The sequence below is a fragment of the Acinonyx jubatus genome, chromosome A2, assembly GCF_027475565.1.
Source record: "Acinonyx jubatus isolate Ajub_Pintada_27869175 chromosome A2, VMU_Ajub_asm_v1.0, whole genome shotgun sequence".
In the NCBI taxonomy this organism is placed as follows: Eukaryota; Metazoa; Chordata; class Mammalia; order Carnivora; family Felidae; genus Acinonyx; species Acinonyx jubatus.
In genome coordinates, this window is record NC_069383.1 from 14,550,226 (window position 1) to 14,575,354 (window position 25,129).

At 44.9% G+C, this 25,129-nt stretch overlaps 1 protein-coding gene and 1 long non-coding RNA gene across 5 annotated transcripts in view; one reads left to right on the plus strand and one right to left on the minus strand.

Moving 5' to 3' along the window:
* The window catches only part of TBXAS1 (thromboxane A synthase 1), a 154,054-nt gene that overhangs the window by 78,828 nt on the left and 50,097 nt on the right, over positions 1 to 25,129 (minus strand). Inside the window, exon 4 of the mRNA XM_027075592.2 lies at positions 6,347 to 6,443. Coding sequence (XP_026931393.1) covers positions 6,347 to 6,443 — 97 coding nt within the window. The remainder of the gene's footprint in view (positions 1 to 6,346; positions 6,444 to 25,129) is intronic.
* Positions 1 to 25,129, plus strand: part of LOC113604175 (uncharacterized) — a 173,279-nt gene that overhangs the window by 75,673 nt on the left and 72,477 nt on the right. For all 4 annotated transcript variants that reach the window (XR_003426030.2, XR_008296586.1, XR_008296585.1 and 1 more), the window contains exon 3: positions 14,648 to 14,931. This is a non-coding gene — a long non-coding RNA (uncharacterized LOC113604175). The remainder of the gene's footprint in view (positions 1 to 14,647; positions 14,932 to 25,129) is intronic.

The window sequence follows — 25,129 nt, forward strand, 5'->3', positions numbered from 1 at the left end:
AGAAGAGCATTTGAGCATTCGAATCAATACCACTTAGCACAATTCCTACACTCCTAAGGCTTCACGATGCACTCTGTGCCTTTAAAAATGTTAACGTGCACACTTACCTACCAAGTTGAAAACGTGAGGCTATGTGTGTTTTACAGACCAAATGCAATTCTCTGAACCTGGCTTTTTCAGGGCCAGCCATGTCTAGACATGGGGAAAGCGAGGGAAAGGGGAGGCTTACAGGTTGTGGGCATCCCATCATGGCTGTCACTTGGGGACTAACCATGAATAGCCCATCCCAGGATGAGACGCTCCCAGCTCAGGCTGGAGGGTTTTCTGTGCATAGCGCAGTGTGTCATATAAACCAGAGAGTCCTCGCTCAAAATAGAGCTCAGGCAAATGAGATCGCACACATCTGTTTCTGGCTTTCGGCAGTCTGGGTTTTAAGTATGGACGTCTGCCTGGTTCAGAGCTGTGCACCTATCATGTACCCTGACCCTTCTCAAGAAACACAAGGCTACTAAGTGCATTAAGTCAGAGAAAGACAAATACCATATGACTTTCCTAACCTGTGGAATTTAAGAAACAAAACAAATGATCATAGGGGAAAAAATGAGAGAGACAAACCAAGAAACAGGCTCTTAACTGTAGAGAACAAACTGGTGGTTACCAGAGGGAAGGTGGGGGGCGGGGGTGATGGGTGAAACAGGCGATGGGGATTGAGGAGGGCACTTGGGATGAGCACTGGGTGTCTTATGGAAGTTTTGAGTCACTATATCCTACCCCTGAAACCAATATTATCCTGTCTGTTACCTAACTGGAATTTAAATTAAAACTTAAAAAAAATCACAGAGGTAAAATAGCATTCAAGGTTTGACCGAAGTGATGAGAGCTTCCCTAAGTGCGCAAAGACCATCCTCTTGGTGTAAATCGTAGTGCTTGCGTTTGAAAACCTGAAAGTTTTCATTTAGTCAACATTTTATTTAAGGGAAAGGGAATCAGAAACTCTAGATGAGCAAGTTTTCAAAAGCTGTCAGTGGTGAGGTGCTGGTTGCCGGTGTAGGGGACAGTTGTATGGCAAACCGGCCTGGCTCCCCCCACCCCCGCCTCAGCGGACACCAACAAACAGGCAGGTCCCTTGGCCCCAGCACAGGTGGCCCGATCCACCTGGAGCCCTGGGTGGAGCTTGCTTGCTGATGAGCTCTGTAACGAGGCAGTACACCCCTGTTACTCTCTGTAATGGGGTGCTGCTGCAGATACACAGGGTAAGAAGGTTCTCAGTGATTCATTTGCCTCAGAACTTGAGTAATCTTTGCCAGTGCCAAGGGGTTTGTGGTTTCACAGGAAAACCTATGATTCCCATGTTGTATGTGGTGAGAGGCGGCACCTGGGGCAGCCAGGCCCTTGGGTCTTGATGGTTCTGGATAAAACCACTCACCAAATCCATTACATGGCTATAGGTGCGACTCTAGTGAGTCAGTGCTGTGTCTGGACCTACGCTGGACAGGGGGCCCCCCAGTGTTGCCTGTGAGGACGTGAGGGTTGGTACCCACACCCTACACACATACCACCACCTCCGCTCCACGTGCCGGGGGTAGAACTAGGGATGGGCAGCCTACAGCCCACCCCGTGGACCATGCTGCCATTTTGGTCCAGAACACAGAGCTCCTGGCAGCAGGTTTAGTGACTGAACATGTTGTTTCCATGCCCGCATCCAACTAGACCGATGTAACATAGACCACAGACCACCCTACGTCTTATCAACCTTCCTACAGCTTCCCCAACCCTAGGCTCTGAGGAGAGGCCAGGAATAAGAAGTTCCCCTGCTGGTTATGACTATTTCTGCCCAGTCATATGAACCCAGCTCCATTTTCCCACAGATCTTTAAAAATAAAAGCTGCGCGCATGGCTTCATGGAGTACCCGCTAGCAAAGAAGAGCTAATTAAAGATATCTAAATAAAAAAGCTGGGTCCTGAGGTGCTGGGACATCTGAGGTTCCATAAATGTTAAGAAGGGGGTGACCGGGTGGCTTAGTAAGTTAAGCATCTGACTTTGGCTCAGGTCGTGATCTCACAGCTTGTGGGTTTGAGCCCCACGTCGGGCCCTGTGCTGACAGCTCAGAGACAGGAGCCTGCTTTGGATTCTGTCTCTCTCTCTCTCTCTCTCTCTCTGCCCCTCCCCTGTTTACGCTCTGTCTTTCTCTCTCTCAAAAATAAATAAATAAATAAACAAACAAACATTAAAAAAAATTCTTAATTAAAAAAAATGCTAAGAAGATTGATTTGGGTCTAATGGTAAACTGTGGTGGTACCATCATGAAGGCACTTCAGGAAGCACTTAGTGTCCTGATAGGGGCCAGAGGACTCCATCTGGAAAGTGGGCGAGATGCCGTGGAGATCCTGCCCGGAACTGAGGACCTCCAGCAATGTGAGTGGGAAAGCGTTGATATGAGATCTGCCACCCTGGGTCTGACTCATCGTCTCTTCATCCCAATGTTCTTGAGTTAGAAAAAAAATATTTCATTCATCAATTCCGACTTCAAATAATTGCTCCGTGCTGATATGTGTCAGAGAGTTCTCTGTGATGTCACACCAGCTCCAGTCAGTGCGCTCCATCAGTCAAATCTTTGGGCCAGACCCAGCTTCCCACATCACAGCCATTCTCCGCCAGGCTCTTCTGGGACACACGTAAGTCAAGCCCACATTTGTGAGCAGAGATGGGCTGTCACAGTCAAAAAAGGAAAGCGTGCATTATCGAAGTTCCTTCTCACTTAATGGATCAAACTAATATGCTGAGGTATTTTCTGTATCACAAGGGACCATTTGGTAGAAGCTTGCATGGAGTAAGCGTTTAATGTTTACTGAATGAATGTATAATAACAGCCAAATTGCTGAACACTTAAGTAAACATGGCTTATTAGAGGGAAGGCAGCATGGTGTCGGTATAAAGAAAGCATGCCTCACTAATCTCCTTGAGTTCTTTGAGCAGATAAATAAGCATATGGATAAGAGGGAACCACAGAACCCAATTTAATTTGACTTTCAAAAACCTGTGAGAAAATCCCACTCTAAAGATGGTTTTTAAAAAATTGAGTCACTAAGGATTGTTTTATCATGAATATGGAATTGGCTTAAAGACCATCAACAAAGCTAAAGATAAGTGAATACATTCCCAGATGGAAAACTATAAACATTGGGGTTTCCTAGAGATCTAATAATCTTTGATGGGTCTTTTTATATGTTTAGGAATGATCTAGAAGAGGAAGTGTGTATTGAATCTCCAGGTTCAGGTAATACCTGGTTCTTCTGGGGACAATGTTACGGTGATGGAGGTTCAGTTCAGTTGGAACTGAATAGTCCTCATGTATGTGGGCCATGGGGTGTTAAAGAGAAGGATTACTCCCTGAAGGACCTAAGAGTTGAGTTCGCATGAAAGCCACACCTTCATTTAGTTGTAAATAGCAAAAGGCACAATGGGGTCAGTGATGATGTGCTGATGACAGATGATGTGCTGATGACAGATGATGTGAGTATTCAGACAAGGGGAAAGGTAAATGTGGATTGAAGCAGGGAGGCTTCTTGGAGGAGGCAGAATTTGAGGAGAGCCTGGAAGAAGAGCTAGGGTTGAGTGGCTGTAAGGAAAGGGGAGGGTCTTCCCATTGATTTGGTAGCTAATGCATGCCAAGTGCTTGTCTCGCCTGCATAGGTGGGGCATGTCTGTGTGATCTCATTTAGCCTCACAGCAGCCCAGGTAGGTAGATCACCTCCTTATTTCCCAAAGACAGAATGAGAGGCTTAAAGAGGTTAAATGATTTACTCCAGCTTACATTGCTGGTAAACCCAAGACCCACTGTTACACCACCTCCGGTTCAGCAAGTGCCTCAACACAAGCAAAGGCACAGGGGCGGGACTTTCTAGAGCAGTTTACAGAGAGAGTGGAGGGGTCGGTCCAGCTGGAGCAACAGCCTGTCTTGGGAAGCAGGGAGACGTGAGGTTGGAGCTTACATAATCGATCCAAATTACAGAGGCCCTTCAGTCTCACCTGGGGGGCTTGAACCTCATTCCGTGGGCACTGTGTTGAGTGGAAGAAGGAAAATGGAACCATATTTCACAGATCCTGGTCTGGGAAGTAGACAAAAATTAATCTGGGGGATGGAAAAAGGGAGGACAGACCATGAGTTTGGAAGAGAAACTGGCCGAAGCTGAGGCAACTTTATTTTGTGCCCCCTGCTTGAACTTGTGTGCTGGGTATATGCCTGCCCCTGGCACATCAGCGAGAGCACGGCCCTCTTCCAGGTCAGCTCCTGGGGTTTCATGCCCTGGTGACATCCTGAGTGTCACATGAAGCTATACAGAGACACACAGCTGCCACATCGCACATCCCTGCTTGGGTGGGGGAGGGGGATGGTCAGGCAGGCTCGATGAGTGTCTTCCTTACCTGCATGGGATGCAGCTTGGGGGCCCGGGTCCGGTGACTCACTGGCTTCCCCTGCTTCTTCCTTTTTTTTTTTTTTTTTAATTTTTAATGTTTATTTACTTTTGAGAGAGAGCAAGAGAGCATATGCACAAGCGGAGGAGGGACAAAGAGAGGGAGACACAGAATCTGAAGCAGGCTCCAGGCTCTGACCTGTCCGCACAGACCCCAATGAGGGGCTTGAACTCACAGACTGGGAGATCATCACCTGAGCTGAAGTTGGAAGTTTTAACCGACTGAGCCACCCAGGGGCCCCTTCCCCTGCTTCTTTAATCAACACTCCTTACTGAGTCTGGCCCAGCAGCATTCTACAGCTGCATTTAACTGTCAGACTCCATTCCTAAGATCCCAGCAGCACAGAAGAACTTTAGGGACTTTGCACAGCAGGGTGGCAACATCACATTTGGGGAGGAGCATCTAGAGGCAGCAGTTAAACTTCTGCATTTCCTTCAAATGCACCTGAGGTGATGGCATTAGCAGGCCAGGCGGTCACCTCCTTCTAGTGGCCACATGGTGTCTGCAATTGGACACAGCACCCTGGGGATGGAAGATGAGCTGCTTTGGGGTGAGCAACCAACTACTCAGTGAAACCTTAACAATCTGGAAATGTCACCCAAGGCAACTATTAATAGAGATGGCAGTAAGGACTTGAGTTGGGAGGTGGCATATGAATCCCTGTTCCTGTTAGGCATGTGACCAGGATTGTCACTTAACCCCTCTGGGTCTTGGTTTCCTTGTCTGAAAAAGAGAGACAATAGTTGTACCAAACTCATAAGTTCTCATGAAATTTAATGAGAAAAAACCACTCTGGGCGGCTCCACCAGCACAGAACACAGGGAGCTATGCTACTATCTTTAAGGCTCTTCCCCCATCCTGGATGGCACAGAGGTTCCCACTACAGTGGCACTTACCATACAAGATTGTACTAGTCTCTTTGCCTGTCTGCCATTGGCACTAGACTATGAGCTCCTTCAGGGCAAGAATAGATCTTCTGTCTATTTATAATCAGAACCTAGACAGTGCCTGGAATACAGTGGGTGTGCAGAAGTTTGCCAAATAACCAACAGTGAACACAGTACCTACTATTCCTGTAAGAATGGAAGTTGAGTTCCCCCCCAAAAAAAGATCGTGAGCCTCTGAATTCTCACAAGCAAGTATTTATCAATTCACTTGACAATATTTCCAAGAATCAACATAAAGTTTCTTGGTCTCTGCTAGAACTCTTATATCCCCATCTTTGGAAAATAGGGACAACACTGACCTCTGCCACCCTCGCCACTTCTTTCATTCTTTGGGAATTCTCAACAAAGATAAAAAGTAGGATATATGCTTTCTAAAAAAGATGGAATGTGTGCGTTCTTTAGTGGATTGAGTTGAACTGATACCAGGGAACCCTCTTACAGGGCTTCTCCTGCTATGAGGGGACAAATTTCACTTATAATGTTGCTTGTCTCCCCTTTCCGGCCTTATGACTTTTATATGCTCTGGGAAAGGTGTAAGCACGAGAGGCTTGAAATTTTGCTTTGCCTCTGATATTTATTAACCTTACTCTGTCTTCCTCAGTCACTTGACCTGTGCCCTCTGGATTCCTCTAGCTCTGAGCAAAGCTTAAAAAAAAAACCCTTCTGGTTTTAGCATTTTTATTAACCAGAACTTCTCTTGAGCTGTAGCTTTCTGGAAGCATTTCTTAAATGCAAATGCCATTCTTTTGTAGCAGTCCTGTATGTCTCTTTTGAAAACTGGAATTCATTGGAGAGCTGTTTTGAGTCTAACTGATTTAAGTGCGATAAGAGGCCCAATCACATCCCTGTTAGATGTGATGCACAGTCGTTGAATCCTAGAATGATTCTCCATTCATCCATATGCAGAAAGAAAACCACATACCATTCTGTTGGTAAAGTTATGGAAGTTCTCAACCAACACCTGCTCGATCATGTCTGGATCAGAGATAACAATAAACATCCGGCGACCAAGATAGTACCTAGGGAGTAAAAAAATTACTTTAAAATGTGTTGTTATTAATCTACCCATTTCTCCCTTCCCAAAAGAGTTCACAGTGGCTTAGAATGGAAGATAAAAGACAAATAGGAAGTAAAGATGTGGAGAAGATAAGGAAGTGCATGTGCTGATTATAAGGAATAGTATAGTGTGATGATCTAACATCTCATTTCATTCCACAAATGTTTCTGGAATCCCACCATGCACCAGTCCTTAGAGACTGTGGGATAAATAAGATAGAGTCCTTGCCCCCCAAGGAGCTCATAGCCTGATAGAAAATACAGATCTGTAAATGGGAACATAATATTAGGGCATTTATAAGATCCAGAAGGAAGTAAAAATGGCAGAGATCAATGTTGTCCATATTGCCCCCAAATGGGGAGACAGGTATTCTAGCCAAAGAAGGCCAAAACTTTTATATACTGATCCTTGGAAAAAATCTAAAGTGAATTAATAAATGCTGTGGAAATTCAGGAAAGATTAAACCTGCTGATAAAGGGCTGAACATCTGGTTGCCACACCTGTACATGAAGGAGTTCAACAGATACTTCTGACATTAATGAAGGGAGGAAAGGATCAGCCAGACAGCTGGTGGTAGTGAACTCTAAGTGGAAGCAGCACTTGAGTACATGTCTGGTTACATTACTTTAAGTTCTGGGGGCACAACAACAACTAAGACCCAGTCCCAGCTTTCAAGGGTCACACAGTCTAGCGGGAGTGAAAGTTAGGTCATCAGCACACAGTGTGACCTCTGGCAAGCAGGGGTCACATTGGAGGCACACACCTGCCTCAGTGCTTGGAAGAGAATAAAGGCTTCTCAGGGGTGGTGCTTCTCAAACTGAGTTCCGAAAGAGAAGCAGAAGTTAGTTCTGGAAAGTGGGTGCAAAGGGGGTGAGTGTGTACCAGGCAGAGGAACCTGCTTGTGCAACTGTCCAGGGGCAAGTCTGCTTGGGGAAACTATGAGCACTTGGCTACCAAATGTATGAAGTGGACCCAAGTGAACCCAATGATAAATGAGTCCACTGCATAATGCCGTGTTTTTAGTCTATGAAGTTATATGTTCAGGATGTAATTTGATCACTGTTGTATCCAGCTCAGAGTAGTAAGGGATAGATTTTAAAGGGTAAAGTCATAAGGTATGAAAGCCGCAAAATTTACTCTGAATTATTACTTGCTGGGAACTTTTCATAAGCTAAAAATGGCTTTAATTTTTTTTAACTCTTCCTTTTCTCACTGATTAGGGGGGAAATGAAATAAAAATTGGCTGGCATATATTAGGCACTCAGAAAATATTCACCTAAGTGATCATATTTTCCAAAATTTTTGGGAAAATCTTGGAGATGCAGGAATTCAACAGATGTGACAGAAGGAAAGAAATGATACTAACTAGGTTTTATTGTTTTTAACCAAGAAGACCAAAATTTACTCAATATGACTATAAACAAATCCTTTTGTAAAATTTATGGCGAGTGTCATGGACTCTTGAGAATCTAGTGAAAGCTGCAGACATTCTCCTAAGAAACATGGACATTCACAGCATCTTGTATGCAATTTGAGGGGTTCTTTAACCCCTGAAACCCACTCTAGAGAAAAGCTTCTCAAATATAAAATGTGCTTATAAGTCACCTGGGTTTGAAGAAATAACTGCTGAGAGTTTCTCCCTTTTGGCAAAAGACATAAACTTACAGATGCAAGAAGCTGAGTGAAGCCCTAGGAGGAACCCAAAGAAATCCATGCCAAGACATTATAATTAAACTTTCAAAAATTAAGAACAGAAAAATCTTGAAAGCAGCTAGGGAGAAGGGATGGATTATTTGTAGGGAACACTAATTTGAAGGATGGCAGATTTCTCATCAGAAACCGTGGAGGCCAGAAGGAAGTGGTGTATTTTTCAAATGCTGAAAGAATAGGGCTGTCAATCATGAGTCCTATACCTGGAGAAAATATACTTCAGGGAAGAAGAAGAAACAATGGCATTGTCAGTTGAAAGAACACTAAGAGAACCTGTCACTAGCGGATCTACCCTTAAAGAACGGCTAAAGAAAATTCTCCAAACAGAAGAGAAATAATAACAGAAGATAGCTTGAAACTTCAGAAAGGTAAGACTAACCTAGAATACCTAAAAAATAATAGACTAGCCTTCTCATGAGTTTCTTAAATCATACATGATGACTGAACCAAAAATGATAACACCATCTGATGTGGGGTTTAATATACTTAGAGATAGTGCCTAAGGGGATGCCTGGGTGGCTCGGTTGGCTAAGCATCCAACTCTTGATTTCAGCTCAGTTCATGATCTCATGGTTCATGAGATCGAGACCCACATCAGGCTCTCGACTGCCAGTGTGGATCCTGCTTGGGATTCTCTCTCTTCTTCTCTCTCTCTGCCCCTCCCTCTCCCCCATGTGTGTTCTCTTTCTCTCTCTTTCAATCAATCAATAAACATTAAGAAAAAAGAGATTGTGCTTGAGATAATTGTAGTTAAGAAATAAGGAAGGTAGGGGTGCCTGGATGGCTCAGTAATTTAAGTGTCCAACCTCGGCTCAGGTCATGATCTTGTGGTTCATGAGTTTGAGCCCCTTGTTGGGCTCTGTGCTAACAGCTCGGAGCCTGGAGCCTGCTTCGGATTCCTCTCTCTCTGCCCCTCCCCGGCTCACACTCTGTCTCTACCTCTCTTTCAAAGATAAATAAACATTTATTTATTATTTTAAAAAACTAAGAAAGATAAGGGAACCAAAATGGAAGTAAAGTTTCTTCATATCACTCAAAGTGGTAAAGCATCTATACCAGTAGACTGTGATAAATTACACATGTATATTTATGCAACCACTAATAAAACTATACAAAGTGATACACACAAAAAAATTTTTAGTGTCATAGAGGAATTCTAGAAAATGTTCAAGTAACCTACTAGAAGGAAAGATGAGTGAAACAAGGAATAGAAGAATAAAAAACAAACACATTATTATAAGTATAATAATCAGATAACAAACTGGGATTTGTGGTGGTAGCTAAAGTAATTTTGAGACAGAAATTTGTAGCATTAAGTGCTATCTTAGAAAAGAAGAAAAATCTTTCTTTTTTCTTTTTTAGAGAGCAAGTAGGGGAGAGGGGCAGAGGAAGAGAGGGAGGGGGGAGAGAGAGAGAGAGAGAGAGAGAGATCAGGAGAGAATCTTAAGCAGGCTCCATGCTCAGCATGGAGCCCGATCTGGGGCTCAATCTCAAAACCCTGGGACACTTAGCCAACTGAGCCACCTAGGCACCCCCAAAAGAAGAAAAACTCTTAAATGAATAATCTAAGTACCTACCTCAAGCAACTAGAAGAAAGAAGGGCAAAAAACCCTAAATCAAATAGAAGGAAGGAAATAATAAAGAGAAAAAACAAATGGAATTGAAAACAAAAATTAATGAAACAAAAAATTGGCTCTTGGAGAAAAATCAGTAAAATTAATAAACATCTAGCAAGATTGATAAAGATAAAAAGAGACGAGATACAAATCACTAATATCAAGAATGAAACAGGATATCACTACAGATTCTGCAGCCATTAAAATAGTAAGGGATGATATAACTTTATGCTAATAAATTTGACAACTTAGAAGAAGTGAACCAATTCCTTGAGAAGCACAAACTACTAAAAATCATTCAAGATTGAATAAACAGTGTGAATAATCCTATAACCATAAAAGAAGTTGAATCCGTAATTTTAAATTTCTTGGAAAAGACCTCTCCCAGCTCAGATTGTTTCAATGGAACATTCTACCAAACATTTAAAGAATAATTAATAATTTCACACTATTCTAGAAAATAAAAAATGAAAGAACAATTCCCAACTCAATTTATGAAACAAGTGTAACTCTGATACCAAAGCCAGAAAAAGGCAGTACAGAAAAAGAAAACTGTAGATCAGTATTTCTCATAAATTTGGATACTAAAATCTTCAACCAAATATCAGCAAATTGAAACTTGCAATGTATAGAAATTACAAACCACAACTAAGTGGTCTTTATTATAGGTATACATGACTGTTTCAATATTTTTTAAAAAATCAGTATGTTCATGGATTGGAAGACTCCACACTGTAAAGATGTCAGTTCTCTCAAAACTGATCCATGGGTTCAGTGCAATTCCTATCAAAAGCACAGCAAACATTTTTGTAGGCATAGACAACCTTTTTCTAAAATTTATATGGAAAGCAAAGGACTTAGAATAACTAAATTCATTTTGAAAAAAAAAAGTGAAAGGGGAGGAATCAGTCTACCAGATTCTAAGTCTTGGCTACACTAGTCAAGAATGTGTGGTATTGGCAGAAAAATAGACATAGATAAGTGGAGCAGAACCCAGAGATAGAGAACCCAGAAATAAAGAACCCAGAAATAGACCCACACAAATATTCTCCACTGATTTTTGACAAAGATACAAAAGCAATTCAATGGAGGAAGGATAGCCTTTTAACAAGTGCTGGAGCTGTTGATTATGTAGTGGCAAAAAACTGAGCCTCACACTTTCTACAAAAATTAACTCACAGTGGATTACAGACTTAAATGTAAAACATGAAACTTGTAGAAAAAAAACCTTTGGGATCTAGGACCAAACAAAGGGTACTTAGCCTTGACACCAAAAGTATAATCCATAAATGACAAAAATTGATCAATTTAACTTCAAAATAAATTTTTTTGCTCTCTGAAAACCCTATCAAAATGAAAAAACAGTCAACAGACTAGAAGAAAATATTTGCAAACCATATATCTGACAAAGGACTTGCATCTAGAATCTATGAAGGACTCTTAAAACTCAATAGTTAAAACACAAACAGTCCAATAAAAAATGGGCAAAAAGACAGGAACAGATATTTGACCAAGGAGAATAATACAGATGCCAACGACACACATGAAAACATGCTCAACCTCATTGTCCATGAGGGAAATGCAAATTAAAATCATAATGAGATATTGATATGCATCTATCAGAATGGCTAAAATAGAAAATAATAATAACATCAAATGTTGATGAGCATTTGGAGAAACCAGATCATTCATGAATTACATCTGAATGTAAAATGATACAGCCATTTTGGAAAATAGTTTGGAAGTTTCTTTCTTTTTTTTAAAAATGAGTTTCACAGCCAGCATGGAACCCAACACAGGGCTTGAACTCATGACCCTAAGATCAAGGCCTGAGCTGAGATTGAGAGTCAGACACTTAACCAACTGGCCACCCAGGAGCCCCAGTTTGGGAGCTTCCTGTAAAGCTAAGGAAAACTTACCATATAACCCAGCAAGAGCACTCCTGGGCATTTATCCCAGATAAATGAAAATTTATGTTCACACTAAAACATGTTCATGAATGTTCATGGCAGCGTTTTTTTGGTAATAGACAAAAAATGGAAACAACACAAATGTTCTTCAAAAGATGGAAGGTTAAACAAACGGCGATCCATCCATATAATGGAATACTATGTGGCAATAAAAAACCCCTCAAACTATTGATACATGCAATGATTTAACTGGATCACAAGGGAATTATGTGAGTGAGAAAAGCCAATCTAAAGAGGTGACACATGACTCTGAATAACATTTTTGAAATAACAAAATTGTAGAGAAGGAGAAGAAATTACTAGTTGCCAGAGGTTAGGGAAGTGAGTGGTAATGGGTTGGGGTGGCTCTAATGGTGGGGGCACTAGAGAGCCTTCTGGTGATGGGACAGTTGTGTATCTTGGCTGTGGTAGTGGTTACATATCTGACAGAATTACATAAAACTACACACACACACACACACGTGTGCGCGCGTGATCAAATGTGTGTAAAGCTGATAAAATCTGAATAAGCACTATGGGTTGTACCATTGTCATTTTCCCGGTTTGCTAATGTACTGTAGTTACGTAAGAGGTCATTACTGGGGGAGACTGGGTAAAAGGTACCCAGGACCTCTCTGTATGCATCTTTTTTTTTTTGCAACTTCCTGTAAATCTATAATTATCTCAAAACAAAAAACGTTTTAAGTCACCTGGGAGCTTAATGAACAACTCTGATCCTCACCAAGTCAGATCTACTAGGCCTGGGTGGGGCCAAGAATCTGCATTAAATTTTTTTTATGTTTATTTTATTTTTAAAGAGAGAGATAGAGCATGAGTGGGAGAAGGGTAGAGAGAGAAGGTGACACAGAATCCGAAGCAGGCTCTAGGCTTAGCTGTCAGCACAGAGCCCGATGAGGGGCTTGAACCCACAAACCACGAGATCGTGACCTGAGCTGAAGTCGGACGCTTAGCCAACTGAGCCACCGAGGCGCTCCAAGAATCTGCATTTTAATAGGCTCTCCAGATTCTGGTACCAGAAGACAACTTCCATAATCTGAGAAATACTGTCTGAAGGGAGTGATTTTCAGCCACAGTGGCTGGTCAAAACTGTCTGTTAAATACTCAGAAAATACAGCCTGGCTCCACCCAAACCTACCTGACCAGAATCTCTGGGGTGGAACCCAATCCCCTTTATTTTTTAACAAGCTCCCCAGGGAATCCTGATGTGACCGACGGTAACCAGGTTGGCCACCCACAAACCCCAAGTTCAAAGCCCTGTTCCATATTTAACCCGAGTTCACATTCATTTCCTTATGTTCTTAGATCTAAAACACATGCATTTACACTGGGGTGCACACATATTTTGGTGATACATTTGTGTCGATTTAGTTATTGCCGAAATAATTTTACATGTAATCTGGATTTTTCAAAAAACAAAATAATACTTCCACGTTCAAATGGAAGTTGTCCTTCCAAGCGGGCACCTTGGGAGTCTTTGTGCTTTTTTCTAGTAATATTGCTAATGCTAAAAACAATTTTGTCACAATTCCTTTAGAATTGCTTCAGAGCTGGTTTATGAACCTCATGAGAAAACTGGCCCCATTTTACATGTAAATTGTGTAATCTTGTGAATTTATATTTATACAAGCCCTCATCTATAGTTTGAGGAGCTCCTAGAAACATTTTGAACAGAGAAACATGTAATGAAGATTGTTTTTCAGGCTTTCCTTTTGGATGCCTGGGAAGGTTTTGGTGTTCCAGTCTGCCCAGCCCTCCACTGGGAAGCACCCTCCCCGTTCCATGCAGTACTGGAGGAGCTGTTGATTATAGCACCTTTCCATTCCACCCACCAAGTCCATCCCCAGCATCTGGTCATGGACTTGGACTCACAACCCAGGCATGCCAATCACAGTATCTCATCAACAGTGACTGGTCTTGGGGTGGACACATGACCCAATGAGGGCCAGTCAGAATCCTTCATTGGATGTATATATGGAGGCTGCAGGGGGGAAACTTGGTCTTTCTCCTGGATCTGCTAAACTGGGGATGTATGAATACAGGGCTGTTGGTGACCATCTTTCTACCACATGGTAGGCACTGTCTGCAGAAGGAGCTAACAGGGATGGGCAGAGATTTAAGACAAACAGGGTGTTGAGGGAGTACGAAGTCCAATTCAAGTCTCCACCTGCTGCGGTCTTCCTGGATCCTCTAAGCTTAGGTTAGCTTTGGTACTTAAGTTCATTTGAGTTGGGTTTCCATCATTTGTAATCCAGAAGTCCTAACTCATATGGCGCCCCCTTTCCTTCTCAACTTTGTGGATACCCGATGCCATCCTGCCTCTCAAAATGTACTTCCCCAAGAGGGCTTGATCTCAGCTTTGTACATTGGTGTGACGGTATGGGGGCGTCTTAGTGCTTCCTGAGATGGGGTGACATACTGCAAAGTAATAGGCATGGGAGCCTGGGAGGCTAGATCTGGGATCATCCAGCGCTGTAACTCATTCAGACAAACACTGCAGGTGAACTCTGCAAACACCCTGTCCCTCGGCGTCCTCGCCTCTGAACTATGGAAGTAAAACAAGACAATCTCTGCAGTCTGGTGTGGCCTTCAATCCTATAATTCCCATGAATTGACAAGGAAATTCCATCACGGTCTTTGAATTTTAAGTCTCCTCTGTATATAGTGTGTGAAGGAACTCCCTATGTCAGCAAAATCAGTTAGTAGTATTTGTATGGGTTGAGGACCCTCCTCAGAACCCTCAAGCTGACTGCAGCTATTGGCCTTTATTGAGTGCTTACTACCTGCCAGGCCTTGTTCTAAGCACCTTGCTGTATTAACTCGTTTAATCCTCATAGAAAATGGATGGGGTAGTTATTATACCCACTTTTCAGAATAGGAAACTGAGACCTAGAGAAGTTGCCCAAGGGGAGGACTTGATCCGAGCCCGACAGCTGTGGAAGCCCAAGCCCCTCACCACTGCCTGTGCTGCCATCTGTTCCAACGGACACCCTTCTCCCAGGCCGACGCCCCAGTGTGGTGTGGCTCCAGTGCTGAGCAGGTGTGCAAGAGGAAGCAGCCAGAAGCCAGCTGTGCCGGCACTGTCTTGTAAAGGAGGAAACTCAGGGTGGCTTCTTGCTTCGTGGACCAGAACCCCTTCTCCAGCCCAATTACCAAGGTAACTGCTTGCTTCACCTCGTGGTAAAAGTTCTTAGCCAATTATATTAATTTATATTTATTTATGCACATAAGAATTTGCTTATTGAACTACAAAGCACCTGCTGGAAGAGAATATTTGGGCAAATCAGTGATGTGTTGTGTGAACAAGAAGACCCACTTGTCCGACTTGTTTAATTATCAGATTTCTGTGTTGTTGTTTTTGTTCTTCTTCTTCTTTTTTAACTGACCAGTCAGTTCAATCGAAATAGGCGACAATTGTCTTCTGGGACCCGAGGCAGGGTAGACAGCTGGTATGAGCCCATGGGCTGCCTGGCCCTGTTCCAGAAGGCTTGCCCCTGTCAGGGGTGACCTAGCTATCAGGGCTGGTCATCAGGGGCAGCTACGGGAACCAACACGAAAGGATGGCCATGTTACACAGCTGAACAGACGAGCACATTGTCAAATAGTGCATGTGGTTGTGTAAATAAACAATAGTCTACCTGACTGTTCATTCAACAGGCATTTATTGAGCACATACTCTGCGTCAGGTGCTATGCTAGGGCATGGTAATAATGCCCCTGGGAAAAGTCTAGAGGAAGATATCTTAGCTAACAGTGCACGTATCTGGAGCAGGAAATTACGGGAGACTTGTACTTGTCATTGTGTATTTCTTTAACATCCCAGTATTTTATAATGAGCGCCTGTAACTTTTGTATTAAGAAAAAGAAGGGAAAAAAAATGGGTTTCTCACTGGATCGGCCCCACTGCGTCTTTCAAGAGTCAGGGTGGGGGTCGGCAGTGGTGCAGCTGCTGGGGCTTGGGTTCAAGGCCCTGCCCTGTGATTTAACAGCTGTGTCACCTCGAGCAAACTGCAACTTTCCTGCGCCAGTTTCTTTAATGAAAGAGGCTGTTATGAGGGTCAGATGAGAAATAGGAGAATGCTTTGTCTGCAGTACCACATTTTAGGTAAATGCTGGTCATGATAACCTTTCCATCAGAAACACGGGGCCCCTGTGGGTCCCAGAGGGCATGCCGCACCCTGCTAGAGCCACTTTGTAGAAGCTGAAGAGGCTGGATGGGGGCTGCCCCTGGGGAGATCAGGCGACTTGCTGACCTCCCTCCCCCTAAAGTCCTCAGAAGGAATCTGAATGCTCCACCAGAGATTCCTGGTTTCCAGGTAGAGACTGAAGAACGGATGAGGGCCTTCAGTGACTCTGGCAGCTGCTAAACATCAAGCCTCTGATAAATCCTTGCCTTGGTGACAGTGTGATTTCCCAGCAGGTTGAGGATGCTGAAAGGATAACTGCTGTCCTGGCCTTAAGTCTGACCTCTGGTCTGGAAGTGGAGGGAGCTCAGTGCAGAGAGGGGGCATAGACTCCGGGCAGGCACAGTTGTGAGAGTCTCAGACTCTCAACTTCCAGAAAGTTCTTGGAAAGGCTAAGTAGAGGTCCAGGAGTACTAGGGCATTTGGCTTTCCTAGGGGCTCCCCTGGGCGGGGCAGCTGGCACAGTGCTAGAAGGAAGAATGGCCCTCGGAGTCCTGGAGGTCTGTCCCTGCTCAGCTCACTGAGGTATCTTGCTATCGGTCTGTCATTAGAGCTGAGGAGGCCTGTGTTAGCAGAGGCAGAGCAGACTCAAGCTGCCAGGGATACTTTTCTAGAGGAGCGGTGACAGAGTCACAGGCCCATGGAGTCTGGAATCACTGGGAGCAAGGAGTGGGTCACCTGCGCCAGAAAGCCTCAGGGTGCTCACGCCTTGGGGCTACCCTGACCTCAGACCCAACAGAGCCTATGGCCTGAATTGGCCCTTTATCAGCCCTGCCCCTCTTCAGCGGGGTCTGGGGCCTGCTCAGCTCCTTCCTCCTGCCCTTTTGCTACTGGTAGAGTCTCTGGTCTGTCACTTCCTGGCTGGACTTTGGATCTCCCACTCAGAGACTTACGTCTCCATCATTCTGGCTTATCTCCCCACCTGCTGCTCATCTACACATGGCTCTGACTCAGTTATCCATCTAGGACTTTGTAAACCGCAAATCCAATTGTACCAGTCCTTTACTGAAAACCCTTCAATGGTTGGTCATCATCAAGGGCTTTGGGAGTCTTCAGTTCTCACAATCTGGCCCCTGCCTTGTTCTTCCGCCTTATCCCTCCATATTCCCCATAACCCCAAGATCTGCTACTGATAATCCCGATTCACTGAAACCCTCCATCATCTCTCACCTCCACACCTTTGCACATGCTGTTCCCTGCTTTCCTGGAACAGCGCTCCTTCTCAGTTTCCTGCCTGGTGAACCGCTAGTGGTTCTCCATTAATTGTAGTGAGATGGTTTTTTTTTTTTTTTGGCTGTCTTTCCACTTGATTGTGAGTGCTTTAAACAAAGAGATCTTACCTTTTTTTCTCTTTGGTGTCTAACACTGAGACTACAGTTTTGGGCAAGCCATAGGAGTTCCGTAATGTTAACAGAGCGTGTGTATTAGTCCCAACCTCTAATGCTGCGAGGTTGAGGCGCCGTCTTTCTTACTAGGACCTCTGCAGTAGCCCCCAGTTGGCTGTGCCTCCAAACCAACTCCCCCCTCAAGGCCAAAACTACCTTTGAAAATAGACGCTGACTATGTTGTCCCACACCTGATAAACTTCTAATGTTTCTCCATTGTTTGAAGTAACAAGTCTAAGCTTCTGGGCCTGTCATGAGGGCTCCCTGCAGGAGCTCGTAACCTCTCTCCCTGCCCTGTTCCCCTTCCACCAAGGTTCCCAAACTTTCTCAATTCATGGAACCCTTAGGGACTCATAGCAGTAGCTTTTCATAGTCCCCCAAGGCCAAAGGAAGTACCCAAGAGTCTCATTTTTAGGCAAATTACCTCCAAACAACTCAGTGATTATTTGTGTTCTAACAGTGGACTTTGGAAAAAGGAATACACATAAGTTGAAGGTGCTTCTCACAGTGACCAACAGATGTCACTGTGTTCCCCATGAATATTAAAATATCCCAGGAAGCCCCTATAAATTCACTGTGGCACCCTGGGTTGCCTTAGCACATGGTTTGGGAACCACAGCCACATACAGTTGCTATGAAAAAGGTTATCTGTGGTTCCCCAAATTCGCAGTTATCTCCAGGCCCCATCTTACGCACCCAATTTTCCCTCTGATGTCTTGTCTCCATCTTGTTAGTTTGGAAAACCCTCTGTGATTAGTCGGGCCACCTGTCCCCTCTGCTGTGGAGCCTTCTCAGACCCCTCACTCCTTGCAGTTTCCACAGCACCTGGTCCACCCCTCCATTGATTTGCATCTCATTCTGTTTTATTTGTTGATGGGCTCCTTACTACTATGAGTTCTTTGAGGACAAAGCCCTATCCTTTTTTTTTCCTTGCATCCCCGAGAAGCTAGCAGGGCACCTCACACATCATAATAAATGGAAGGATGGTCCTGAATCTGCCTTTCTAGTTCTGGGAAATCACTTGGTATCCTGCTGACTTTTCCAACTCCTGCTCCAGGCTGATCTGAAGCCAGACTTGAAACTCCAGAACCTTGTTTCTCTTTCCTCACCTTTATCCGGCATTCCAAAAGCCACCTGGTTCCTGTTCCTTCTAAAATCTGTGGCCCACCCTTGCTATTTATCTTCCACCACTATGGAGGAGGCATCCACCTGCAGGGCCGCTCGGCTGGCTTCCTCACCTGTGTGTCTGCCTTCGTGGCCAGCACTGGTGATCTCGGTTCTGGCTGTGCACAGTCCCCTGGGGGGCAGCTGAGCACGCAGAACCCTTACATCACCTCCGCACATGGTGGCACCAAGATGAGCTGCTCAGATTCCCCCTTTGGGAAAGGACCTGTCCAGCCAATGAGCATGTAGTCACCAGAGAGCCTCCAGTCTCCCTTCAGGACCACGGGTCAACGTGGACCAAGCTGATCCACCTTTGTCCCCACGTCCAGATGTCAACTTCTCTTGCTCCAACCATTCCCACCCCAAGGTCTTTCTCTGACTGTTCCTACTGGGTGGAATACTCTTCCCTCTTCCTCCTCATCTCCCTGCTATCATCCCTCAAGACCAAGCGCAAGTACCACCTGCTCCTCGAAGCCTTCTCTGCCTTCACTGGTCCATGATTCTACCCAATTCATGGCTTCAGGTTGTCTGTTTAATCATGTATTCAGTCATTTACTACCTGGCATGTTGGTGTAACTTGGCCCTTGTCTGTGTTTTTCTTCTAAATCAGATGCCAAATTTCTTCAGGAAACAAGAAACAAGTGGTACTTTTTTTTTTTTTTTTGGAAGGGAGGGATGGTCTCCCCAGGGCCGTCAGCTCAGTGCTATCTATACATATAACCAAGACCAAAATATCTGTTGAGTAGACGATGCCTGGGGTGGAGCCAGCAGTGACTTCTTCCAGATAAGGGGAGAAATGTCCCCTCTGTCTTTGTGCCCCTGGAAGACATGGACACAGATGCTGAAAAGACTGTTGGAAAAGTCATAAAGAGGGTAGAAGGGAACATTCCTCCCAGGATGAGCCAAGAACAGATGGCAGAGACAGCATTGCATTTGGACTTTGGGCCCTTGAGTCCTGGGGGTCCAGTCCCTACACCTGGTAGATTTCCCAGGTAGCAGGTAGAAAACAGGTCTCACCACCCTTCTTTCAGGACCTTCTTGGCTACTGCCAAGAATATGCTTTGTCGATGCTGACATGGGTTTCTAGTGGTGACAGTGTGGGGTTAGTGAGGACTCTGCTGAGTTCACACAAGCCAGCTTGGAAAAGGCCAGGCAACCACAGCACCCCCAGAGAAGTCCATGAGAGACGGCCCTGCCCATGACCCTCCCTGCCTGCGTGCCCCACCCCCTGCCCTGAATATCCTTAACCCAACCCCACCACACCCATGGAAAACATGCAAATGCGTGCTCCTGAGGGGCCCAGGTCCATGGCAATGGCACGGTCCCACCCCGAGGCCTCTGCTGCCAAAGGACAACCCCGGGCCTGGCAGCCAGGAGACACGGGTTCAAGCAGTGCTCCATTTTTCATGAGTTTCTGGCTCTGGGGCAGGAAGTTAATTTCTCCCCCTGATCCTCAGCTTCTTCACCTATAAGATGAAGTGGCCCTTCCAGTCCTGGTGAGTTGTGACTCTGCCAAGCTACAGTCGAGCGTTCTCCAGAACAGAGCTATGGTGAAAAAAGGGAACTGGACAGCAAGGGGGAAAATTATCTGAAACAAACCTATAACGATAAACCTCTCTACACTATTGAATATACCCACCCATTTAATTTATTCAGTTAATAAAACTTATTCCCCAGAGGGGGACAGGCAGAGGTAAGCTACAAACCAATCTGCCTGTGTGAGTATGGGTATAGACGTCTAGCTCATAACAATAAAAAAAGAGTAATTAAGAGATGTATTGAAGTGTATAGAAATCCTGAAGGACACTGAAGAGTCCAATCCAAGTTACTGTCCTTGGTGCAAATTTAATTCAGTAGGGAATAGATAAATAGAAATACAGAAAAAACAAATTCAGAACAGATGTTAGGCAAGCAATTTTTTTCACAGTAAGAATCATAAACGTGAAGAGGAGCCTATAAGGCAAAGTTGTTGATGCAAACAGCATCAAGCTACTAAATAAATAGTTAGATAGCACCGCAGGGACAAAGAAACATTAAAATAGTCATTTGGCTGTCCCTGAATATTTGCGCCCACACAGTTATGCCCAGGCATGTAGATTCCTGGGCATTGGAGGGGGCTGTGTGTGTGTGTGTGTGTGTGTTCCAGTGGGTGTGTGTCCTGTTGCAGAGAGTACGTGCGGGGCATATTATTTGTGTGAGACTCTGTAGCAAAATCTCCTCTCCGAATGACATGTGGACTCAGAATATGAATAGCAGGGCTTAACAAAAGCTAGAGTCAGTTCTAGAAAGACAATGAGGTAGGGGAGGAGCCCCAGGAACAGGGAGGGGCGTGCGGTCCTGGGCTAGGTATCAGAGCAGGTGTGTGGCTCTGAAGAAAGGAGAATTCAAAGGCAGAAGGATTTTAGACACAGCTGGGGTAAAACAGGGGCAGGAAAAGAAAATTAAAGCCCAGATCATAGTGGTTTAGAGAAGGATGATTGTTCTAGCCCAACCTCCCCATCTCATAGCTAGGAAAATAAAGGTCCCCAGAGGTAAGGTGACTGGTGGGCACCACATGGATACTTGCCATGGCCAGGAGGAGGAGAGGGGACAGGAATTCCCTGGGAGACGGGAAAAGCTAGAGACAGTCCTGCCCAGCTTTCCTGAGGACCCGCAGCAGAAAGGAGTGAAACTCGCCTTACACCTGGCTAGGGACCGACAGCCCCCGAAGTTGGCATTATCACAGGGTGCCTGCTGGTGTAAGAAGACCTTTCAAAGACTGAGCTGAAGAGTGGAGGAATCAACCCCACTCCCTGGGCAGGCTTCACTGATAGTTCCTTTGATTCTCATGTCAGACCTGTGAAGTAATAGGCACTCAAGTACTTTTTCAGGGTTGAGGATGATGGTTAAGTCACTTGTTCTAGTCCCATGGCTGGGAATGGCTGAGCTACGACCAGAACCTATCTAGATCTGGCTCCCAATCCAGTATTCTTTCTGGCACCCTGGGGAGACACCCAAGGGTTAGGCTAGGAGAAGGTTGGCCCCTCGGGAGGGGACATGGGTTAGTGGCCCCCCTAAGAGCCTGATGAATGATCTAAGTGGGGGGAGCCCCACTAGACCCCTCCACCCCAAACCTTGATTTTAGTGAGAGACTTTCCCCAATTCCTTTCATTATGTCCCAAAGAAATAATACTAATCACCAAAATCATCAAAATAACAAGACTTTCCTGTTGAGGTTTTGCCCTGAAAGGCATGTGCGCAGAGGTGGCAGAGGTGATTTCTCCAGTCATTCAGCAAACACGTGGTGAGCACCTTTTCTGTGTCCAGCACTGTTGTGGGCGCTGGGAATATCCTAGCAGGGAAGAGACGGACTTCATGTCCTCACAGAGTTTGTGTGCTGGCAGGAGCACAGGGCAATAAACAAATAATGATGTGACCTATCATTAGGGGCAATGTCCTAAGGCAGGAGTGTTTGACGCATGAGAGCATCTGAGGAACAATAATAAGGGACACTGGAACAGAAAAGGCTTTGGGTTAATAAAGAGAACCAGGGGTGCCTGGCTGGCTCAGTCGGCGGAACACACTACTCTTGATCTCAGGGTTGTGAGCTCAAGCCCCACATTGGGCATGGAGCCTGCTTGAAATGAAAAAACACTCTTATGTGGATCCTGAGAAACTTAACAGAAGACCATGGGGGAGGGGAAGGAAAAAAAAAGGTTAGAGAGGGAGGGAGCCAGTACATAAGAGACTCTTAAAAACTGAGAACAAACTGAGGGTTGATGGGGGCTGGGAGGGAGGGGAGAGTGGGTGATGGGTATTGAGGAGGGCACGTGTTGGGATGAGCACTGGGTGTTGTATGGAAACCCAACTTGACAATAAATTTCATATTTAAAAAAAAAAGAAAAAAAGAAAAAACAAAACAAAACCTGCACAGCCCTGCACACATCTCTTGCTAACCATGTATTATTCTCGTCATAAAGTCCCTTATGTTTCCATATAAATTGAGGACAATGCAGTCAGCCCAGCCAAACCCGCAGGGTTGTTGAGGTGGTCACGTGAGATACTGTATTGAAAGGACAAGATCCAGATAGAACACCAGAAAACAGTTATGGATTAATATTTACTACATAAGTGGCCCCAGGGAACAAAGATATATGTCTCTTACAGTACTAGAAGCAAGATACATTCCCGTAGAATGCGCACGCAATTCCATAAAGCGTCTGTGAAAGGCTCACTGCAGCATGGCTTGCTGGAGGCCATTGGGTGTCCCCCCTCCAGGAGAGTGGACGGGCAAGATGGGTGGGGGCACCCTGAGGAGGGACAGGCAGTGGTTACAAGCCACAGACTCTATGGAGCCCAGTGACATGACAGTCTGCAAAGCATAGCACTAAGTGAAAAAACCAGAGTGTGGAATGAGGACACTACCATTGGTATTAGCTAAAGAAAATACATGCAAACACACAGTTTGCAAGAACATGTACATGTTAAGGACAATGGTATGGTTGTCTGTTGGAGAGAGAAAGGGAATGAGAGAAAGGTATGAGGATAAAAGAGAATAAATAAACATGCAAAACATGTGGCAGTGTGTTTCCTGTTCTCCACGATGTCTCACAATGGACACACACATGCACACACACACGCATACACACACACACACACACACACACACAGAACCTTGAAATGGAGGTAATTAGTAATTGCTGGTTGCAACACAGGTAATTCACAATGGTGAAGTAAGCTATTCTTATCAATGGCTGTTTTTTATGTGGAATACGTTGGGATTAAAATGCTTCTATTTATTAGATCAGTGTTTTCTCTCAAAGCCTGTTCTCTATATTCTAGTCCCAAGAGATATTCTGGAAAACAAAACAAAACAAAAGTTCTGTGGCCAAATAGACCCTGCATACTATATTTCTCACTTGGAGATGTTCCAAGCACATTATTACATGAAAGGTTCTGAGAAGTCCTATAATAAAGAGACCTGTGTTCCTTTGACTAACCTAGTGTTTCTAGCATTTGACCAGGGGGAACTCCCCCTTTTTATTTTCCATGTAACAATTATTATTGTCCATGGAAATGGTCCAAAGGACGCTCTGTGGGAAACAGCACATTAGATTGTTAAAGGATGGGAGGCCGGAGACTCCAGATTCCAAGCATATTCTGGGACCCACACCCTCCTGTCGCCTTCCTAATGTGACTCGGTGATCCTTAAGGTGCTTTGTTTCTAAGCCACCCAGGACCCCATGTCTCATCCGTAACTCCGACCAATTGTGGCAAAGGTGGAATTGTCTTTCCCTCAGCCATGCTCCCCCTCCTCTGTAGGGGGGAAATAGCCATCTTGTCTCCCAAACTCAAAGCCAGCTTTGGTGATTAATGTGGACTCGTGTCTTATTCCTTAGAATGGACAAGTTGTTCAGTTCTGCTGCTACATGACATTTTCTGTATAAAATTTTCCTTCTCCTTTAGACCTTACATTTCTGATGACCCAGAAATCATTCTACTGATTTCTACTGATCATTAGAATGATTGTTTGTTTGTACATTCCATCCCCACCCCTCCCCCACCCACACACCTTGCCTTCTGTCTCTACTCTGTACCTCTACACAACTTCCTTCAAGTAACCGACTTCCTTAACACCACGGCTTAGGTCTGTCTCTTCTCCTGCCCTGTCAAGGTTGTGCTCCCCATCAGTGCCCCAAACATCACATTTGCTTAGCACATCCTCGGCCTGCACTCTCCCTTTCTCTATCTCAGCCAAAACCCTGACACTTTCTCCAAAGCTTTTACATCTGGGTGTGTGTTCCTCTCTACGGGCCACCTGTCGTCTCTCCTTGACGTGCATGGCTGTGAAGCCAGTCAGCCTCTCTCAGTGAGTGCACACTTGGTGCAGAGACTGTGGGGACAGAGGGGAACTTCAGTGTGCCTCCTCGAGTAGCAAACAATCACAAAGCCAGAACACAGGCCTCTGCCATAGCTGGGCAAATAACAAGCTACACATTGCAAGGCCACGATCTTGACAAGTTAGTTCAGGTAGAAAGCCCAGATAGTGAGGGGCCAGTGCCAAGGAGAGGAGAAGTGGCCCTGCGAACGAGAAAGTAGAAGTCAACAGGAGTCCCAGACACAGAGGACTAAATTTATATGAGACACAAAGGCCACAATGACCTGGTGGGAAAGAGGAAACTTGGAGGGAACTGAAAGCAGAATTGGAAAGCAAAGGCATAAATTGTAAAGGGTTTGGCAGGGAGTGAGATAAGGGGAGAAGGGGCTCCGGGAGGGACTACTGGGAATTTATTAAAACGAACTGAATTTATGGTGCAGTTCAAGTGTTTGTTGATAACAGGGCTAGTCTGGTAAAGAATGTGCTCACTGGCGTAGAGTCAACAGGAAGTCAGGGCAAGATGGCTGGGGCCATGCATTCCAACGAGGATTGTGTGGTTCACATTGACCAGTTGGATTCCAGAGCACAAGGAGAACTTTAAACCTCTTCAGGAGTTCACGCTCCAGGTTTGAAGGCAAGAAGTCATGGCCACTTAGCCATGGTTAAAGGGAATAATAAAGCGCTGCCACAAGATGTTCTCCAAATGGAAAATGGTGCGGTCACTACGGCAAACAGTACGGTGGTGCCTCAAAAAGTTAAAAAAAGA